Below are 22,092 nucleotides of genomic sequence, written 5' to 3' on the forward strand. Positions count from 1 at the left end.
CACCTCATACACTCCACACAAAATCTCAAAATAAAACATTACAGATGAAGGCTAAAAACAAAAATACAAAAAAGGAAAACAAAATATTCCCTGAAAAGATAAAACAAAAACACTGCAAATAAAAATATAATACAAAGATGTAATAGAAACTTCACATATAGAGTACAATTAGCAACGAAGCAGAATAACCGAAATAGAAGCTGTGAATGTCCTTGAATTAAAAACCTAAAGGAAGTGCTGTTCCCAAATATATTCAGGATGACATTGTAGCTACCTTAAGGCCAAACAAGATGTTTCACACACAAAAATTCAAAACGTTCTGCTGATACTCCCCACTTTTAAAACCAAAGGCACACACACATGTGGAAATCTGTGGGGAGGAGAGGACTGGCAGGGGACCAGTTTTTTTTGGGGGGGGGGACAACAACCCTAGTGCGTTGCTTTTCTGTTCCTAATCTCCCTCTCCCAAAGCTAGTTTAAAAGGGGCTGTTTGAAGAAGGATCCATGTGTGTACATATAGTATCTAGTTTGGACCTTAGCTTGCCTTTTCAAGCTGCATATTTTGACACTTTTGACAAGGCTTCATTTCTATTACTTCAGTCATTTACCCCCTCTACCTCATGGGGTCCCTAGCCAATCCAGGTTCAAAAGGTTACTGAAAGACAGTTATCTAATGTTTACATGAAATCCAAGTATGTTTGATCTTTTATACATTAATTCCTTTGCTTTCGCCTATTGATTTTGTATCATTTAAGAAAATCAATCGGGGCAGAATAGCTAAATCTGTTCTTCATGAACACACACTGTTTGCAAGTACACTGAACACAAGGAACACAGCACCTGGACCAGGCAGATTGTTTACATTAACCTTTTCCCCTCTTACCCACCTATTTTAAAGCCTATCTAACAAGATCAGTCAATTTTTGAAACCAAGAGATTGATTTTGCCTAAGTAACCAACATGGTCATAAAATCCTAGACAGGTGCCATCAAAGAAACTTTAGCTCAGGAATTCGTATTTCAGGTGTATCCACTGTTAGTTCTGTTAATCAAAAGAGCAACAGCAATACAAAGAGGAAAAGACAGAGTAAACCAACAAACACACACAATCACAAATTTGGCTCCAAGACACCTCTTATAATCCAAAACTGCTTTATTACAAAATTTAGTCATTTTTACTCTATAAAGCAGTGTACAGGTAAGGGGAACTGAACCTGAAATGGATTCAAAACTAGACAGCCATACTCTCCCTCATTAGGTCAGTCTACAAAACCATTTTCTTTACCTTTTCGTGGATTTCCTGAGTTGATTGCGCATCACAGAATGCAACAGTAGCCAAGTCCTTCAAAATTGGCATCTCCACTGTACAATCCCTTCCATCTAGTAAAGCCACCAATGGACGAGGATGCATAGGACCATTCATTATTTGCGGGCGAATACCTGGAACCAAATGGAGCATAAGTGTTAAACCAACTTAAAAGTACCCCTGATTGCCACTGTAGTAAGCAGTATTGGCTTTATAGAAGGACCAGGATGCTACTTGAGAAGGTATTCCAAGCTTAACTTCTGGTTTCTTCATTGTACCTCTACCTGAATCAACATTTGGACAGTTTGCAGTGCAATCTTATACATGGTACAGGAGTTTACATGGAGCCAGTGGAGGTTGGTCTATTAGGGCAAATGGCACACTGCCTCAACTAGCCTCAGCCTGCCCTGCCCCTCCACTTGCATTCTTACAGTAAATCCAGGGAGTGGGGCTGTGACTTTGCCTACTGTTGGATCTCCCTGCCTTCTGCAGTCTGACCACCAGTCACAACTGCATGGAGCTCTTTATATTTACCACCCAGGCACTGAGCCCAACTAGCATCAACAATGCTACAGTTTCAGGTGCTCCCAAAACACAGATTGTAGTGTAACATCCCCTTGTTTCTAAGGGGAGGAAAAACAAAGGACCCCTAGAAAAACGGAGAGCCAAGTGGAACAGACACCTCTTTATTCCCAGAGGAGATGAGTGACCAGGTCCTTTAAATGGGACAAAGGCTATATTCTAACCCCAAATATCATTAAACACAACATCTAAAACACCACCACCACCAAGTAGACAGCAATCTGATTTCACACAACTCTGTGAAGAAATGAAGCCCAGTGGCTTTGAGGTATTATTTGATTCAAAATGCACCACATTATTTCCCTATTATTTTACTTGAGGAATTTTTGTTGGGCCTGCCGCATGGGATGCTGTTTCTGAAGCAGAGAAGAGTTTCATAAACAGTTTTTGAGGTAGCATGAGGGTTTGCTGTTGCAAGGAAAGGGAAAAACACCAACAACAGCAACAGCGAGAATCCTGCGGGGGAGGGGTTTATAAGCCAGAGCTTACCTCAATACCTCTTTGGGCCTCAGCTTGAGGCATGCATTGTACTTTTTAGATGTGGCCCACATTCAGAGCACACTTCTCAACATGCACACAAACAGCTGGGGCTCTGTGTGATATAGGCCAGTAACTTCAAACAGTAAAAGCCACTTTTGAAAGTGCTGCCCTGAGGGATGCTTTTCTGACAAAGAAACTTAGCGTTATCTTACTAGTTTTTTTCTCTCTTAAAGACTCAGGGCCACAGTTCAGTTACAACACATGCTATTGAATTCTCTGCAACTCTATCTAAGTACTCGAATACGTCATTAATTGCTTTAGAATTACCTCCCTGTTAAGCCTGGGACTTCCTAAATTTTTATAGAAGAGTGATTTAAGATTACTCCCTTTGATAAAACACTGAATTGTTTAAAATCACTCTCTTTGATTTTCCTGTGCTAAAATAAAAAAAAAGAAAAAGAGTATTTATAGAATGTAATCCATGAATGGTTTAAGTTAATAGGGAAGTTATAAATACATAACAAGCTATGTCATGCAATCCTACAAGTCATCAAAATGTTAAGACAAATACTAACTGAATTTCCTGTTCTATTAAAACAAATTGCCACATTTATCTGTAAATACGTAAGCCTCTTATGCTTCCCTGATTGTTTTAAAGTACAGAGAAGTGATACCTCAGACCAGGGCAAGGGGAACCTGTGGCCTTCAAGTATCATTGGAGTCCAACTAGCATATCTAATGGTCAGGAATGGTGAGAGCTCTAGTCCAACAGCATTTGGAGGGACCAAGTTGAGGTATTAGATAGATATTAAAGATGTTCTTAGAGTCACTGTGAAAATGCCCGGTAACTCGCAACTGCAGCCTCCTGAGTTGTTTTCGCTGTGTTAGCAGCACTGAAGAGACCTCTCCAGGATGCAAGCCTGAGCAGTGGGCATGGAAGTTCTGGGCTGCCCCATGAATTAAAGGCTAAAACGGAGATCCTTGGCTTGCAGCATTTGAGACAGCACCCCAGCATCTAACTCATAGCTGTCAACGTTTCCCTTTTTTAAAGGGAAATTCCCTTATTCAGAATAGGATTCCTTGCAAGAAAAGGGAAAAGTTGACAGCTATGATCTAACTGAGTTGGACAGAATGCCAAATGAAGACCAAATAAACACTTGTGCCCAGAAAAGGGCAACATCTAAGGTAAAGAGCAACAAAACTGATGCCAAAGAAAAAAGAATACTGCATTTGTGCTTCTATTTAGGGTGCTATGTAATAGATATCATATTAGCTCAATATATAGCATATGGATGTTGACAGGAAAAACAAGGACAATATGCCGGATCACAGAGTGGTCTTAAGTGAAATGAGTTTTAATTAACCTGTGTAACGTTTCAGGAGTACAGGATGATCCACACATAGAACAAATGAGAATCCTGTCTTGGATGCAGGGCTTACAATGGGTATCTGTGCCACCCCCTAGACGCCCCAACTGCCTTCCAGGGCTGCTGGCCAATTTGACTGAGAGGGAGCTATTTGGAAAGTGGTAGCAAGGGGTTCACAGGTGTGGAAAGTAGCAGAGTAAAATGGAGGTAAAAGGGAGCAGACAGGTGCTTATGGAACTGAAATGCATTGGAGTGGCTTTTGAGAAGTTATGGCTTGAGGATTTAAGGAGAAATTTAACCCAGCTCTTGCCTTGTGCATTTAGTATAACCGGAAGAAGCCTCTCCAGCCACATTGTTCAGCCCAGACACTGAGGTCCAGTTCTGAGGGCCTTCTGACCAGGGCCATCTTAAGCATATCCGGCGCTGTAGTGCAAAGATCCCTCTGGCGTCCCCTCCATCCCGTTTCCCAGAGTTGTCAACCTTTTTTAGGAAAGGTTCCCCAGAGTTGTTGACCCTTTTTGGGAGCTGACACCACACTTACATATTATCTCTAACCAGCCCTTAAAACAAAATAAAATGAAAAGGCAGAAGAAAATCTAATGACGTCCTCAATTCCAAAGCAAGACTCGCTCAAGACTCAGCAGTTCTTCTAATTCATCCACATGATTCAAATCACCACATATCAAAAAGTTAAAGCAATCACCAGTTTGTTGTTCTTTAAATAAATTGATAAAGACACAGAGAATGAAGTTCCCGGCCAATTTGTGTTGAAGTACAAAGCCGACGTTTTCGAATATTGTGGGGGGTGGGTGTAAAGCAGTGACATTTTGAACCTAAAAAGGACCCAAAACTTGGGTCAAAAAGGCTGCAGCCCTAACTGCACTTACCTGAGAGTAAGCCCTGCTGAATCAAATAGGACCTTACTTCTGAGTAGACAGTAGGACTGCAGCAAGAAACACAGTTGGGAATTAGGGTTTTCTGTTTTAAGTCTCAACCAGAGGAAAATGTAATATTGGAGATTAGGGAGAAAGGAATATGAATAGATTGGGGGGGGGGGGAGGGGGCTGACAAGAGACCAAAAACCACAGGTAGCAAGACAAGACACACTTTCTGGGGAGCAAGTCTCACACACAGTTGCTTGGGCCGAGAACTGCAGAGGGACCACAGTTGGGTTGTGCGTGTGTTTTTCAGAAAAAAGGAGAATTGGAAGGGACCCTGCGGGTCATCTAGCCCAACCCCCTGCAATGGTTATTAGCTCGCATTGATCTTAAAAAGCTTCAGTGCCTTTTTTTTTTAGTTGGATAGGCAATTAACAGGCTTGTTTCACAAATAAGGGAGAAAGAGGGTTGCTGGCTTGGTTTGCCTTTGTTCTAGTTTTTAGCATGTGCTTAGTACCCTAGTTTCAGGCTGTGAGCCACCCTGATATCTATGGGTGGAGGGCAGTAGTAGTAGTATTAGTAGTAGTAGTAGTAGTAGTAGTAGTTATGGTGATTATATTTTTCGCAAGGCTTGGAGTGGGTGATGGCCAGCTGCTGCAATGAATGGGGTCGCTGCTAAATGGTCTGGCTTGCTTTACAACCCCTAGAGACCTTGTTGGTGGGAGTGGGGTGGGTGGAGAAGGAGCCCACTCCCGAAGAAGAGCGAAGGGAGGCTTCCTTTCCCCTGCATCTGCGCATGTGCGGGTTGCGATTCGCCGCTTCTGCGCATGCGCGTGGCGTCATTTTGAGCATCTGCGCATGCGGCGAAACCCGGAAGTAACCCTTTCCGGTACTTCCGGGTCGCCATGGGACGCAACCTGAAAAGATTTAACCTGAGGGAAATGTAACAAGAGGTATGACTGTGACGCATCTTCCAGCCTTGTATCCAGATGGAAGTGCAACTGTGTCACAGTATGCATGGCCGAGTGCTGAGATGATTTGGATAAGTGAAAGAAGCTTGCCCTAAGCAGATAACCAGGATAAAAGGGGGGAGTGGTCACATAAAACTGTAAGGCTTACAATCCAGAGCTGAATGGCTATGCTTTGTCCCGACTAACCTTTCTTCCTAGTTGAATAAAGCGCTCCGACTGTACTTTGACTCTGGTGCACAGTCTCCAGGATTGAGAATATCACTTAATGACAGCCTCGCCTTGTTACTGTCAAAGGCAGAATGGGGAAGCAAATCAGAGGATAATTGAAGCTAGATTCCCTACCAGGACAATGGCTTCAGACTGTGGCTGCCAGTTTATACACTGTGTATCACTTCCTATGTTCCTCAATAATTTGTAATCAGAGCTTAGTTCCTTAGGAAAGCAGGAAACATTTACTAGCAACAATACAGTTAGGGTCGGAGCCTGCTTCTTGAAACCATAAAATGCCAAGCACCAAAGGCAGTTATCTCAAATTTTATTGCCCAATTAAATAAGTGATTTTAAGCAAGGCAAGAGAAATATAACCTTCTTTCCTATAGCAGGTTTGAGAGCGCCGATGACCTAAGCTTTTTAAACAATGCCAAGCCCCTGCATTTATTTAAAAAAAAAAAAAAGACTAAAGATAAACATTAGTGGGAAATGTGACTAAAATATTTAAGAAAGATTTCTCCCTCTTACTATCCAGCTTAGAGCAACTGGATGAAATCAATTACTTCAACTTGACAGAAACAAAACTTTGGAACTTTCTGCTATCAGAAAGTAATTGCTTTTCAGTACAGAGCATGAACTGATTGCAGCCCCCAAAACCATGCAACACAACGTTAAGACCCCCAGCCCTAACAGTATGATTAAAATAGCTGACCTCTTGCCACGCCTTCCCTGCAAACACAGATATACAAGCTCTAGCTATACAAATCTTTTAAAAATATAAATGATAGTTTGAAGGCTTTCATGCCTGTTAATACTGTATCAAAACCTAAGCCCAGGGGTTAGAATTGGTGAAAAAAAAAAAGCAAATGAATAGTTTCAAATGATATATGAAGTGCACCATGGTTGCTCCCGTAGCAAATGCTTCATTGATAACACAAAGGACCAAAAACAAATTACTTCATCTTCTAAGTAGAAATGCTTAAATCAGGTAGCAATTTAAAAAGGTAGGAAGCCACTCTTTCTTCTATCACCTTTGTTTATATTGTGAAACCATGCATCTTGCTTCTGCAACCATCATTTTAGACCACATTTGTCTGGGACATGAATCAAAGAAAGTGCAGCATTTTAGAAAGTAAAACAATGAGAGATGATAAACTACATGTTTTTATATGTACAGAAAGCAAATCAGAGAAAGGGCCAGAGGAATAAAAGCCTACCATTCTATTCAACGGGAACTAAGTGCCAATAAAGAAGGGTGTGTACAATAGGAAGGAAACTGAATCCAATTTTCTGACCAGAATATCAACAAGGTGCCCCATAACTGTTTTCAAAATTAAGATTGTCTGTTTTCTCTTTCCAAAGCTTTCAAATATCAAGCCAGTTGTCAGAAGCATTGTTCAATAAATATTTTCTGGCTTTTTCAGCTCTCTGTGGAGTTTAGCCAATGTTTCAGTGGAGAGCTTTTAAGGAAAGGAGGGGGGGGGGGAGGGCTTTCTATGTACACTGAGATCTCAAAACTACTCCATCCCACTCACAAGCTGCACAGCTTGTTGCACCCAGCTCAATGTATAAAGTGCTTTTGTTGCATTTTTAAAAAATACACAAAGCCTGCTTGTCCTCTTTTGCAGCTCCTCCCCATTGCCACCCACTTGTATCCGATTCCAATGGCACCCCTGCCAAGAGAATTAGGGAGGACTCCCTGGTAAATGGCAGCCTTTGTGTGGCTGCAAGACGGCTGGTACTATCTCACCGAAACAAAAGCAGAAGAAGCCATTTGCCTAATTCTTATTAATCTCACTTGCCTACGCCACACAGCTTCATCTTCGTCGCCGTCTTCTTCTTTTTAAAAAAGCGAAAAGGATTTAAACATCTTCTCCAGCAGTATATAAAAAGTGCATCAAGAAGCAAGCCAAGCGTTGCCTTGAATTACTCGCTTGTAACAAAAGTCGCTGCAGTTCTTAAAAGTCAATGGCACACTTTATTAAACAAACAGGAAAGAAAAACAGGAAATTTCCCCTTGCCTTGAAAACGTTGCCTCCACATTCTTCGTCTTATTAAAAAATGCACATGGTAGAGAGGAGGAGGAGGAGGAGTAGAAGGAGGAGAAATAAAAGCATAAGAGAGGGAAAGGGAGGGGGAGAAAAAGTATAAGATACTACACTACTGTTCGGTGTGCCGACTCTCCTCTCGCCTACAAGGGGGTATCTTCAAACAAGCATCCCCACGGCCACAGCTGCAAAGTCTCGAGACAAATGTCTCTTTGAACACGGGAAGCAAAAGAAAAGGCTTTTGTCCTGCTACAGAAGAATAGTCTGAAATTGCTAGAGGAGTTATAGTCACCTCTCTACGGCTCCCAACTCTTTCGAACACTCCCTCCAGACCTTGCTGCTGCTTTTAACTAATCAAAGTTTGCCGTCCCCCCTCCCAACTCCCCCGGCAGCCCTTGAATGAAATTACATGTGTGCCGGTCAAAATAATAACAGTAAGTAAACTTTACACAGTGCACTCTGAATTGTTTGTACATGTCACCCTCTCCCTTTCCCCAAATAACTGACTTGTACATTTGCCTCACTTTCCTAGTTATCTCAAAAACATATTTAATCTGTGCCACGCCCCGTTATTTCACAACTTAAAGTGAAACGTGATCTGTTAACGTAGGCTATGTATTTGGGTGTATGCCTTTGGCTGCAGCAGAAACAGCAGCCACCAACAGGAGTTTAGATAGATGCCCCCCACCCTTCAGGCCACACACAAAGGCTTTGCCAGACACCTGCTGCCACTCATGTGACATATTTTGCAAGTAACCACACAGATGCTCAAGTTAGCAGGACTAACATGCCAGCTAAGTATCTAGGAACAGGGACTGGGTCTAGTACTGCAACATCAGTATCTGTCTGCTGGGAACTGAGCTATAAGGGGAACCAACAGTGTCCAAAACATTTTCACAGTTTTAAAAAGTAAGTTGTGGAGAGTTGTTGAGGAAACCATAAGGCTTTATCCAGATGGCCGTAAGTTAAGAGGCTAAACCTGAAGGGCAGGAAGAAATCTAGGGGAGAAAAATACTACACTGTATGGGATCTTGCACAATGATATCCAAGCACTCTCTTAATAAGAATTAAGCAAAACATATAATTTTTTAAAGGTATAATGAAATTCATAGAGGTGAGATGAAACGGGTAAAAATAATGGGAAAGGTTTATGCTGTGCAAAACTTAGTGACTAACCCAGAGGTTTGAAAGTGGTTCTGATACCTCCACAAAAAGACAGTCAGTAGTCTTTGATAAAGAATCTGTCTTACACAAGAGCCACTTTCATGTAAGGCATGAGAAAAGCCACATGTGAAATGGAATGGGCAGGTGCTGAGAGTCCTCTCTTGAACAAGACTAGAAGGGAAAATTACGAAGGCTGCAAGAAAGGTTTCAGAATACAAGCTGGATTGTCAGTACATTGCAAACACTTATGCATAACCTTCCACTGAAAGCAACTGTAATTCTAAGTGTTTAGCTTTAACTGGCTTGTGCCTAAACGTATAGATAACTATGCCATCTGCTGTGATGTAAATGAATTTTGAAGTTTAAAATTGCTTACATCTGTAGTGTCTTTAAATGCCACGTTGCCTACAGTACAGTCTGTAAATGTGTCTAGATCGTGCAATCAGGTGTTGCTGGAAGGATTTCAGTTGCTAAGTCCCAATGATGTGCACAAGGCACCTGGAAGAGTTTGGTCAACCCACCTACCTGCTCGTCTAGTATGGCAGGGCTGACCACCAGAGTACAGAAGTAATCATTCCTGAAGAGCTTGAAGGAGACCTCTGCTAAGGAAGATTGTTCTATCAGCTGGTCAATCTCTAATATAGCCTTCTTGGACAAGGTGCCTGAGTAGATAGGGACTCTGAGATAACACATAATCTGGATTCCTATCAGTACAGCTTCAGAACTAGATTTGGCATGGACTGGGTTTGGTCACTAGATAACCTTTGCCAGAAGAATGACTCTGCTAGTTTTCCTGGCTCTCCCAGCAGCCTTTGTAACCACTGATCACAGTATCCTGCACAGTATCCTTGTGGAGTGGCTATCTGGGATGGGGAACAGGAATTCTGTGTTCCAGTGGTTCCACTCCTCATTGGCCTGCTGTTTCCAGGATTTGTGATGGAAGTCTACTGCAGCCATAGCCATTATATTATGGTGCACCACAGGGCTCTTATTTTGTCCGCAGCACTATTTAACAGTTACACAAAACTGATGAGTGATGTCATGAATATCATCCGGGGTGTACAAAGTATTTGGACAAATCCTAAATCTAAGTGGGGCTGTCGCAGACAGATTAGAAGCTTGCCTGACTAAAAACAGGTCACACCAAACTGAAGAGAGGACACCTGAAGCACTTTTGAGGTGCTCTGCAGATTCCAGTGTTTTTTTTTAAAAAAAAACACCTGTGCAGACCACATGTCTGCAAAATTTGAAACACTTTGCCCCAAGTATGTAATATAAGAATAATGTCGGGGTGGGGAGAGGAAGAGCTCTTTTGTGACTAATCAGAGGGAATGGTTTTGCCAAGACTTTGGGGAAAGGATGTTGAGGTACTGTATCACTTTGCTACTTCTGTTTCTAGAAAATGTTGGACATCGTCATCATTCTGCCTCAGTGCCCCATGCCCACAGATCCATTCCTGTGGAATCAGCTTTGCACTTTGTTCTTGTGACATTTGGGGCCAAATGAAAAGAACACAAGACTGAAGCTGTCTCTCCCCCCCCCCAACATTCATCCCCACCCACCATACCTGCACTTTACCTTCCTAGAGGTAATGCATGCTTATTTTCATAATGAAATTGCTGTCCACAAAACCACAGGGAGAAAAGCAAATCCCTTTTAGTTCAACCCCAATAAGAACTTAAAGGAGCCTAGTATCAAAATCCCTGCCCATTTGTCTACAATTAGGCAGGTTTTTTATCTGGGGGTACTTCTCTCATGTATGCTATTTTCAAATGAAACACCATAAAACAATAGGGAAGATTAAGTGAATCTTAAAAAGAAAAGAAAAATCCCCAAACTGTAAAGGCAGCCCTTTTGAAGCTAAATCAGACAGTCTTCAGACAAAAATCTTGCTCTTTTCTGAAGTGAGGTCCAAGCAAAATCTTGTAGTCAATGGATTATCAGTCTGCTGATGACACTCAGTTCATGGAGGGACCATAACTCCATGTGCTTTACATGAAGATAGGCCCATGCTCAATCCTGGGGTCTCTAGTTAAAAGGATTGGGAAACAAACAATGGGGGATACCTTTCTGCCTGGGACCCTGGATGATTGCTACTAGCTGGAGAAGACACCACCAGGCTAATTGGTCAAATAGCCTGGTATAAGGCAGCTTCATATGTTCTCTCTTTATTCTTTTGGGGGAGGGGCTTTGGCTTGGAGGAAAAGTGCATTGTTTTCATGCAAAAGCTTGCAGATTCAGTACCTGGCATTTCCAGTAGCACTGGAAAAGGCTCCTGTCCAAAGCCCTGGAGAGGTGTTGCTTCCAGAGTAGTAGATTCTGTGCTAATTGAGTATCAGGCATCTTTTTATGTTCCTGCTTCTACTTCTCATCAAATTCAGGTAAAGCTGTAGAGATGCTGACCCTGTGTCTGGAATCAGTAATATGCTGAACTAAGACCAAAAAACTGTATCAGGGTCAGTACTGAGAAGCTTGAGTCATCTTGAATTGCTGGAGCAATAGAAATACTTCATACTTGTATAAAATGTTATTTTTCTAGAAAAAGAGGTACTGGAATCCACCATGAATGAGTCCCTTGTTCTCTTATTATGGCATTGTTGCCCACGTGAGAGGAGTTCCGGTTGAAAAAAGTCTGCTTGTATCTGTATCTGCACTCATACAAGCTGTTATGCATATATCAACATCTGGAACTGTACTGCTGAAGTTATATTTTCTGCAACAGTAAACTATTTGGACCTTAAGCTGCCTCTGTGTGGTGACTGAAACTGGGGGCAACTTTCGCTACGTGGGTATCTCACCTGAGATTCCCAACATAAACTGAAGCTCAATCCAGGCAAGGTGGATATATTGTTGGTGGGTTGTTCTGACTTGAGTTATAGTGTCCAACCTGTTCTGAACAGGTATGTACTACCTTTGAAAGACCTGCTTTGCAGATTTGATATGCTATCAGATTCAGCGTTGACATTAATTGCTCAAGCACTTTATGTACATCAGCTTAAGCTGGAACATTGACAGTGACCCTCCTGGACAGAGATGGCCTCTCTCCACAGTGGCACAGTCTCTTGTAATATCCCTTTCGGATGACATGTCTTGCACATGGAGCTGTCACTGAAAGAAATTTGGAAACTGGATTTGGTGTAAAACACACTGGCTAGATTGCCAAATGAGTTTGGGAATATGGGATACATGACACCAGTTTTTAAAGAGCAACACAAGTTCCCAATCCCTTCCAAGAACAATTCAACATGCAGCTTGTAACACGGGAAGTTGTACAGCTTCATCTTCCCACATGAACCTGAATTTATATTATGATACAGTAATTTCCCCAGATGTCCTGTAGAAATAAGGTGGGTAACAACTAAGGGTTATTTGGTTTTTGGTTATGGAGCCTTTTTGGTTATGGAACCATTATCCTGGAACTTTCTCCCTAGAAATGATGCTCTCTGTTTTGGCACTAGGTGAAAACTTTCCTATCTGCCCCTGCCTTGTCAGGTTTTTAAAATACTTTCTGAGCTTTATTTTTAATGCATAATTGTTATTTGTTTTGCTTTTAATGCCTTAATGGTTTTGGTATTGTTATTTTATTGGACATTGCTTTGGGATCCCTTCTGGGAAAATGAGCGGGGTAATAAAATGTTAAAAGTAAATAAACAAACAAGCAAACACACACACACACATCCATGCACATAAACCTCTAAGGAATGCTTATTATTTATTAGCTAGGATAGGTAAATTAACAACAGCTAAGGAAATACCAAGCCATCAACAAGCAAAGAGCAGTACAAAGAATAATTACTAAATGCTGATTTAAATCCACAGTGGCTATAACCACGAACAATGCTGCTGATCCAGCCTCTAGTGGTGCCACATCCAACTCCCTGCTGTTCTCAACACGAGAGAGAAGAGAAAGGTCAATAACTATCTACGGAGTTGCTGATCCAGAACAATATTCACATAAACAGTTCCTAAACTCAACAAATTAATTTTTGGAATGGGAATGCTACTACCAGAGACAGTATGATCCATTGCTGAACTAAAAAATAAATAAATGTTTAATATACGCCAACTTTTATACGCCAACTTGGGACACGGGTGGCGCTGTGGGTTAAAGCCTCAGCGCCTAGCGCTTGCCGATTGAAAGGTCGGCAGTTCGAATCCCCGCGGCGGGGTACGCTCCCGTTGTTCGGTCCCAGCGCCTGCCAACCTAGCAGTTCGAAAGCACTCCCGGGTGCAAGTAGATAAATAGGGACTGCTTACTAGCGGGAAGGTAAACAGCGTTTCCGTGTGCAGCTCTGGCTCGCCAGAGCAGCGATGTCACGCTGGCCACGTGACCCGGAAGTGTCTTCGGACAGCGCTGGCCCTTGGCCTCTTTGAGTGAGATGGGCGCACAACCCTAGAGTCTGTCAAGACTGGCCCGTATGGGCAGGGGTACCTTTACCTTTACCTTTATACGCCAACTTAGCTATATCAGTACTCACTATTTTTTAACATCAGTTTCCTTCTGTGAAATGGGAATAATGGTATATGTGCTGGATTGACATGTCAAAAAGAACATTTTGAAAGCTGAACATTTTCATAACACTTTCAACTAGAGGAATGCAGAAATGCAGAGAAGACCACATTTTGTGCTTTCCCACCGTAGCCAAGTGACATTTCCATTTATTTCAGGCATCACAAAGAATATGGATGATCAGCAGAGGGAACCCTTGCTAACTCCACGAACTTAACAAATGAAACACACCAAGACAAATAAAATGCATGCCACAGCTTTTAGCTGTGTAAATATTCACATCTGGTTTATGGAACCAAAGTTTTATAAATTCATCTGCAGCATAGGCTAATAATGCTAGCTAGCTCACCAGTTTGTTTTAAGGATTATTGAGATAATGCATGCAAACTGCTTTGAGCATCTAATACTAAGAGGAGCTAAGACACCAGGCAATTGATGATCAAGTATTGTGAATAGAAGGCGTATTGTCCTCCCCGTCTGCCCTGGCACAATGAAATGAACTGCTGTTTTGGGGATAAGAGAGCAAGGAATGCAGAGCTATACAAGTGGCCGTCCAGTTGCTAGCAGTCAGCTGAGTATGATGGGAAGGAAAGGGAAGGAAAAAGCTACAATCTAATGCAAAAGTGGGAACCTCTGGCTCATGGGCTGGATACTGCCCACAGGTCATCTCCATGGCAGGCTCACCAGCCTCTCTCCAGCCCCTTTCCCCTCTCCTCATGCTTTGACCCTGCTTAATTCAGACTCTGGCACTGTCCACTGCAGGACCACTTCCTCCTCAAAAGGACAGTTCCTCCCCGCTCCCCTCTCTAATGATAACTTATGGGAAGGGATGACCGTCCTAGAGAAATGTTCTGTGTTAGAATGGATGGAAACAGCCTTGGTTGAACTTTAGCTTTGGTTTGACATGGACACAACTTCTCTTGAAGCAAAAAAAGTGAGGTTAGAAATTAATTAATTAAATTTGAATAACCCATTGACTATGTATTTTTTTCTTCTGCTATCAGAAGACAGACACAGTCCACTAAACGTCAGAAAGATCTTTGGAAGCTTAAGAGTTATCCGCTACCGAATTACACTCCCCCTCTTCTCCTACTCCCAATCTGCATGGCATTTCCCATTTATGAAAAACTTGGGAGAGATTTATTAACAAATGTGTCACCCTGGACTAAAATACACATTTCTAAGGAATTGAAGCCTCAGAGTTTGGTTCGCTTTGGACATATCCAACACTGGGATATTCCCCTCAAATTTGGGATTCCAAGGTCCTACTATTTATAAACTTCTGTCCTTTGAGTCCTATTTGATGGGCACAATATAGGAGAGAGAAAACAGAGAAGAATAAAGCAAAATATTGGATCCAAATACTTTTAGATTTTGGGGAAATGATTTCCTCATGTTTCGTTTTCCGTCACTGGAGGAATATAATTAAACACGTATCATGCGCTACAGATTTTAAAACTATTTCAGCATCAAATGTCATGCCATTTCTTATAATTCATTCTAGCCACTGAAGAATTGGTTTCAAGAGAAAAATCAAACATTAGGAGAAAAAATTAATTTAAAGGACCATGTCTACTTACTGCATTTCCAGAACAGAAAGCAAAACTGACAATCTGCTTGACTAGGGAAGATCACCAATACACAAAGATTTAGCTTCTGAAAGTCTAAAGAGGCATTCTTTGATCCTCCAGTTCCTGAGCAATATGTACAGGTAGAAGAGAACTTTCATTTAGCAAAGCACCAGATGCTTGTGGAAATGCACCTTTTCATGAAGAGCCATTAACAAAAACATTAACCATAAACTTGCATGTTGCTGTGTTAGAAGATGAAAAAAGATAGAGGGGAGAGAGTGAACAAAAGAAAAACCCAAGAGAAGGGGGGGGGTGAGATGTGAGGTTCAGGATGGTGCTGAGAGGAAAAGTTTATTCCAGGAGAATAAAAAACACAAGGTTCAATGTGCTTCAATATAAAAATCATCAGAGGCAATTGAAAGAGAACTCTCTTGGGAGTCTTCTTCTGGAGAACAAATTGTAGGCTCAGATTCATTTTTCATTTGAGTCTTTAGAGTATGTTCTAAATGTAAACTGTAGATTAAACTAAGCCTTAAAGTGAGGTCAGATTCCTGGTCTATCTGTAACAGCTAGATCATCTGGTCTGGTCTGAATAGCCCTAGGCTTTCAAAGTCCCATTACTCCTTTTGAAAATTAGGCTCCACTAACATAATTGGTTACAACAGAACATGGGATAGAAACTGCCCTATTGTGAGCCTATTGTGAGCCAATTTGTGAGCCTTTAAGGATCCTCAGGTGTGCTTCCTGCCTCCCCACCCCTCCCACACCACAATCCTGTTTGTGATACACCAACTCTTTCCCACTTAGTAGCAAACCATAGTTTGCTGTATTTGTCTGAATGAGCAAAGTATGGTCTGTGCAAACTCTGCAAAGCAGGATTAGAAACTAGGGAAAATGTATTTTTCAAACTAGCAAAACATATCAAAGAGCTTTTCTCTCAGCAAGCATTTTAAGAAAGTTATTTGATTTTATGGTTAGTTTTAACTGATTTTTATCTTTTTCGTCTCCCCCCCTTTCCAGAAATTCATATCAGTGGCGTAGCGTGGGGGGTGCAGGGGGGGGCGGCTGCACCGGGCGCAACATGGGGGGGGGGGCGCTCGCACTCACAGCTCTCTGCCCCCTGCTAAAATCCACGGGTTAGGGGGCGCAAATTACTTGCCTTGCCCCAGGTGCTGACAACCCACGCTACGCCACTGATTCATATGCAATGTGTCAAGGTCATGCAGCCCATTTTATGTGGTTAACATGAAAGGAGACAGTTATGATGTAACTGTGTTGCAAGTTTTCCCCTCCTCATAAAGACAGTCAATGAAAAAGTATGGCACAGGAAGTGTAAACATGCAGTGCAATGATATCACATGACTTTAGTTTACTAGATATTCCCAGGGTGGGAGGGAGAGAAGACTTAGGGGGTGGGGGTGGCACAAGGAACCAGAACCGAACTGTCAGGAAGTGAGAAAGGAAGATGTTTGAGGAAGAAGAAGGAAAAGCAGCTGTAAGGGGGGGTATGTATGGTTGCTGCCCTCTCTATCCAATGACTCCACTGAGATGATCATGTTTGAGGTCCAATGTAAGGCAGAGCAAAGTGGAAATATTCAAGAGGGCAGACCCCCCCACAAGAAGTGATAGAAAATATTAGTAAGGATCCTGTGGCCCACAGTGTCATAGGGATAGTGAGGTGGAACTAAGGAAGCCATATGAAGAACAGGAAACCCAGCACTTCTATTCCTCTCCCCAAACTGCATCTGCCTGTGATATTCTTTTCAGATAGGAGGATCGGAAAAAGGGGAAATAAGACTAACCTACCCGTTATCTGCTTGTGCAGTTTATTCTGAAGGAGTTTGGATGTTCTACTGAATGTAGCTATTTTCTCCCTCGAGTCAATCTTTAAGTGTGTTTTGAGTAAGCTGAATCCAATGGATTGTAAAATCGCTATTCTATACTACTGTTTATCTGTAAGATAATAATAGTAGGCTTTATAACAGCATAGTGAAAATTCAGAATCCCTCACTTAATCTCACCATAGTAGGAAAAAATATATAGGGCTCTAATAGTATGCCCAGTTCCATTATCTGCATCTCTTTGTTTCAATAAGATTTTAACTACCTAATTGTACCCAGGATTATAGCTTAAATGCAGGACATATTTGTCATGTTACATTTATTCTGACCTAGATTGAGTGGTTCTGTTGGTTAAAACCAGAAAGGAATTGGTTCCAACTGCATGTGGTCTTTTTGACATATAAAGATAAGGGAAACAATTTTCAGCAGTTCAAGAAGCTGATAATAGCTTTCCCAGCAAATTCTACTCCAGCATAACAACAATAATAAAGGAATAATAAATGGAGTATAATTTGAAGCAGACATGATCTCATGATCCTTACATCCATATGGCTAATAGCAGCACCAGATCAGTATTAACATTAAACCATTCCATGGCCAAATTTTATTCAATGTGCCAAACATCTGAAGAGTAACAATGTGCAAAAATGGCAATCATGAGGCAGATGTTGGCTTGATGAAGTAGGGCAAGACAGGAAGAGAGGGGGAGAAAGAGGAATGGGTTTTCCACATAGCTAATGATTAGACTGAAGTTCCACAGGTGTGGCTTCTTTCATTATGTTTCAGTATTGGAAGGAGGGGAGAAACCATCTTGTGCTTGCTGGACTGTTGTTCACCTTCAGAGTCCTTAAAGGAAGAAAAGTTCTTTTTTGTGGTCTGAATGCTAGGAAGGCAGAGAAGAGGCAACAAACAGAATATCAAATTGCTCTGGTTAAAAAAAAAGTTACCAAAGATTTTATAACCCACAATTTCTCCTTCTCCTTTATTCATTAAAAAGGAAAATAATGTTGGCTGCAGCTAAGAGTTCAGCCTCATCGTGATGGATTTGATCCAGAGAAAAGCCTGCAGAAGAAGACTTGTGGAAGATGACTTTCCTCCACCAGAACTTCCTCTCCCTAGGGTGAAAGGACCCTGCTGAATGGGTCAGGCTGAAGGGAACACCTGAAAATTGGACACAACTACCATGAGTGGAAGCTATGTTCACATCTTTCTGGAAGTGCCCTTTCCCATTCAGCCTCCTGTGCAACAGGCCCATTGCATTCAGTAAGTGTCCCCTGAACCTTGGAAGAAGTTCTTTTGGGGGGGGGGCGGGGGGAGCTGTCAGGTTCAGGAGGGAACAGGAAAGTCAGCTTCTGCCAATCCACTCCTACAACCTTTTCTCTGGATCCAACCAATATGCTTGAAGCTAGAACTTAATTATCTCTCCCTAAGCATAAAAACTGATTCTGGTTTGCTGGTGGGAGTAGGGGGAAGAGGGAAAATCAAGCTTAGCTTCTCAGCTTGTGGTAGAAAACTGTGAATACACTATAATGCCCCCCATCAACATAGCTGAAGGCAATATGGAACTGTCTATGTTTGTTTTATTTAACTTGCTGTAAACAATCTTCTCCACCCAAAGTGGTATAAAATGAACACTTTACACCAACAGCTTTGTTTCAGTGCAAACCAAACAGCATGAATGTAAACCAATTGAGGAAACAAGCAAAGGCACAAAGAGAAGTAGAGTACAACTTTAAAACATGTAGTCCAGTGTGCAGTCACACAGAACCCTTGGAACTTAATATCTGCTACCAGCTAGATGATTATTTTAAGCTCCGACTCAATGTCCATTTTAGCGTCATCTACTTATAGCATTCCCTTTTTCTTTGCAAACCAGACCAATTTTTCTCCTCAACTGATAGCCAACCACTTTCAAGACTGGTTGGTTTTGCTTTAGGACATGGCTACTTACCTGTTGCTTAATCCAATATACTGAATACGAAAATAAGGCAATGCTCCAAAAGGATTGCTTTGTGCTGTGATGATGGCTGAGTTTGGTAGTGTCGTGTGGAATTATTTGTGAGTTAAGTCCCAAACACATACTCCCCAGTAGCTTAAATCAGAATGGTCAACGGTAAATTCACAACTAGACTGAATACTTTAGTCTCAAATAGTTCCCCCCACCCCTGCTTAAAGGCTGCTCAAAGTAAGAGGCTGATGCCCCCCCCCCCAGCTGCTAATCTGGAGATCTACAGGTCCTTGAGATCTACAGGTATAGGGTGGCATACAAATTTAACAAATGATGATGATGATGATGATGATGATGATGATGATAATTCCAAGTGCAAGGCAATGCATAAGACTGCATGTAATATCAAGGTCATTTTCACATGGCCTAATTCATCCTAATTTGTATGTAATAATTTGCAGGGAGGTTTATTCAATGTCCACACGTTACCAAGTATTAATTCTGATGATCAGGAAATAAACACACGTGTCAGCTAAGCTTCTAAAGAAACACACCAGCATAACACTGTAGCATCTTTAATTTTAATAAGTATTTGCTGATAGTATTTTTTTCATCTTTGTTAATACAATTCATGGGTATTTGGAATTGCAGGTTTGGGGGCACTGCCGTGAACAAGAATGTATGAATGAATGGGTTCTCAAATCTCAACCAAAACTGAGAACATGGCACTGCAATTTGGTGTCTCATATGCATGGATGGGTTTGGACAGACCCAGCCTATACGCTTCAGCAGAAATGTAAAGTACAGTTCTTGCACTTCCAGAAGCCCAAGAGAAACAGTTACTGAAGATTATCTGTGTTTTGCATCTTAGCCAGTAATCTTGCACTCAGTCCCACACATTTAAATCCCTCTGAAAGCAGTGGGAATTAAGTGTCAGTAACTGAGTACAGGACTGCAATCTTTCTCTATAGCACAGCTTTAAAATATCCTTGACAGGCATTATCTTAATGTGCCATCAAAGAAAATTAGATTTTGTCTTAAATAGAACTGTGGTGCTGCATTGTGTAGGATTAGTTCAATGAGGGGTGGGAGGGGAACAGGGACTAGCAAAACAGATAATGCAGTTTGCAACAAATTATTATTTGCAAAAAGTGCCTCTCCCAGGCGGAGATTATTTTAAGTGCCGTTTGTATGTGACAAAGGAATATTTTTAAACAAGATAAAAATTACTGTTGTTGACAGGCAGATCCCAACTATATCCACAAGGGCAAAGACAGAATGTACCACAGTACTCACATTAATTGAGATGTATATATGTACAAAGATAATTTCCGGCTGCAGTATTTAGACGCAGGGTTGTAACCAGTTCCTGGAATTATAATGACAGCCATTACCTGTACCTTTTACAGAGATTCTGTTGTCAATATTGACAACCACTGGAACCAATGCAGGAAACAGGATTTTTACAGGTTTGTCATAGGGCTAGAGCAGTAATTTAAATATGTTCTCCCACTGCCCGGGCACACCAGCTCCGACAAGCTTGGCACTGTTCCCTTTGCTCAGGAGACAATGCAAACAACTCATGGGGAACTGAAGCCCAGCAAGGGAAGAGTGACTTTTGGCCTTTCCCCCCAAGCCTTGCCTCCTTGCTTTCCATGTCCAGACACAATGCCAACTTCCAAAGCACTACAACAAGCTCAAGATGAGAAACCTGAAAGTTTCTGTCATCAGTACCCCATGCTTTTCACCTTTCCTGACACAAAATTATGTGGCCCAGTGTTACTGTCATAAGTGAAACTGCAATCCCATATGTACTGTAGATTCTGTAGGGACTTTCTCTCAATTAGAAAAGGCATAGGGAATGCTGGCAACGTTTTACTAGGGTGGGGAAGACCCCTTGAAATCAATTGACTTCAGTGGCGTAGCGTGGGTTGTCAGCACCCGGGGCAAGGCAGGTAATTTGTGCCCCCCAACCTGTGGATTTGCGTCCACCTCCCCCTAACCCCCAGATGTTGCGCCCGGTGCGGCCGGCCCCCCCTGCACCCCCCACGCTACACCACTGATTGACTTTAATAACAAGTCCATTTATCTCTAAGGGTCTTAAATTCCAGAACCACTGGAATTTATTTATTAATATATTCTTAGAATTTTATAAAGTTATGTTCTTTGATAGCAATGCAACCTCAGCCGTAAATAAATTTCTTAACTACCACAGTTCAGCACAACCACCATCCATCTAACAAAATATGCTATTCCCTGTTGCCCATTTCCTCTCTCTCAGTCCACTGAAACCATTATTAGGGTTGGATTTTCCATACACAGTAGTTACTGAAAATTTACATTCCAGTACATAGGATTAGTTTATAATACTATACATTACTACTGCTGGTAGTTCAGCAGTTCATAGGCCAATGGGGGAGGGGGGGGACAAGACCCTGCATCTTGGGTGACCTGTAGTCTTTGAGCTACACAATTACACAAAAAGCCAGCTATCATTATGCTCTCTTCACTTTTCTGATGATCTGATAGTATCACACACTTCAGAACAATTCCTCTTAAAATGATTACTTTTCTGAAATTATATTCCTCGGTTTTTCACATATGAAATTGTCTACAATACATCTTCCATAAACTATGCAGGTTAGGTTTCCCATGTAGTGTTTGAGCATGGGAAATGTGAATCAGTTACCAGTTATCAGCCTATAACAACATAAACCTAGGTCTTCAGGCTAAGATACTGACAGTCCTTTGCAGCACTGCACACCCGGTTTACCTTTTTCATCTGTATATCTGAAATTCACATCAACAGATGTCAGATAGTGCCAATCATATAGACACAATTCAGATTAAATCCCTTTCAGGAATATTTCATGCAATGGAATGGCTCTGTATCACTTGTAAGTAAATCCTGAATGCAGGAATTAAAGTTGGAAACAAAACAGCTACATGGTCAAAAACTCTACCAAAAAGTAAACAAATAGACATAAAAAGGTGAATAAGTATGTTGTATCTTGAGCTACTAACCTTGTGGTTTTGGCACAAGTTGATACCAGTCTTAAATGAGGTGCAAATATTCTCAGGTGTGTATGGTGGTTACCTCTTAACTCTCATTATTTCTAAATGGCATTGTTTGTGTAATTGCTGCTGCTGCTTCTTCCAAAAGGGTAATAATAGATTAGCTACAGTTTAAAATGCTAAAATGTAATGACAATAAAAT

The 22,092-nt window shown here is 41.6% G+C and overlaps 1 protein-coding gene across 12 annotated transcripts in view; it reads right to left on the reverse strand.

Annotated features, from left to right (window-relative positions):
- The window catches only part of CTBP2 (C-terminal binding protein 2), a 196,741-nt gene that overhangs the window by 23,019 nt on the left and 151,630 nt on the right, over window positions 1–22,092 (reverse strand). For 10 of the 12 annotated variants that reach the window (XR_014510957.1, XR_014510958.1, XM_083439600.1 and 7 more), the window contains one exon: window positions 1,285–1,439. Coding sequence is in view for 10 of the 12 variants with exons in the window: in XM_083439600.1 (XP_083295726.1) it covers window positions 1,285–1,439 (155 nt within the window). In the remaining 2 variants the exon portion in view is untranslated. Of the gene's footprint in view, window positions 1–1,284; window positions 1,440–7,595; window positions 8,157–11,249; window positions 11,272–22,092 lie in introns of those variants that run through there. The other 2 variants (XM_083439595.1, XM_083439594.1) reach the window with 2 other exon arrangements.

This window comes from Podarcis tiliguerta (assembly GCF_965153285.1).
Source record: "Podarcis tiliguerta genome assembly, chromosome: 5".
NCBI lineage: Eukaryota > Metazoa > Chordata > Lepidosauria > Squamata > Lacertidae > Podarcis > Podarcis tiliguerta.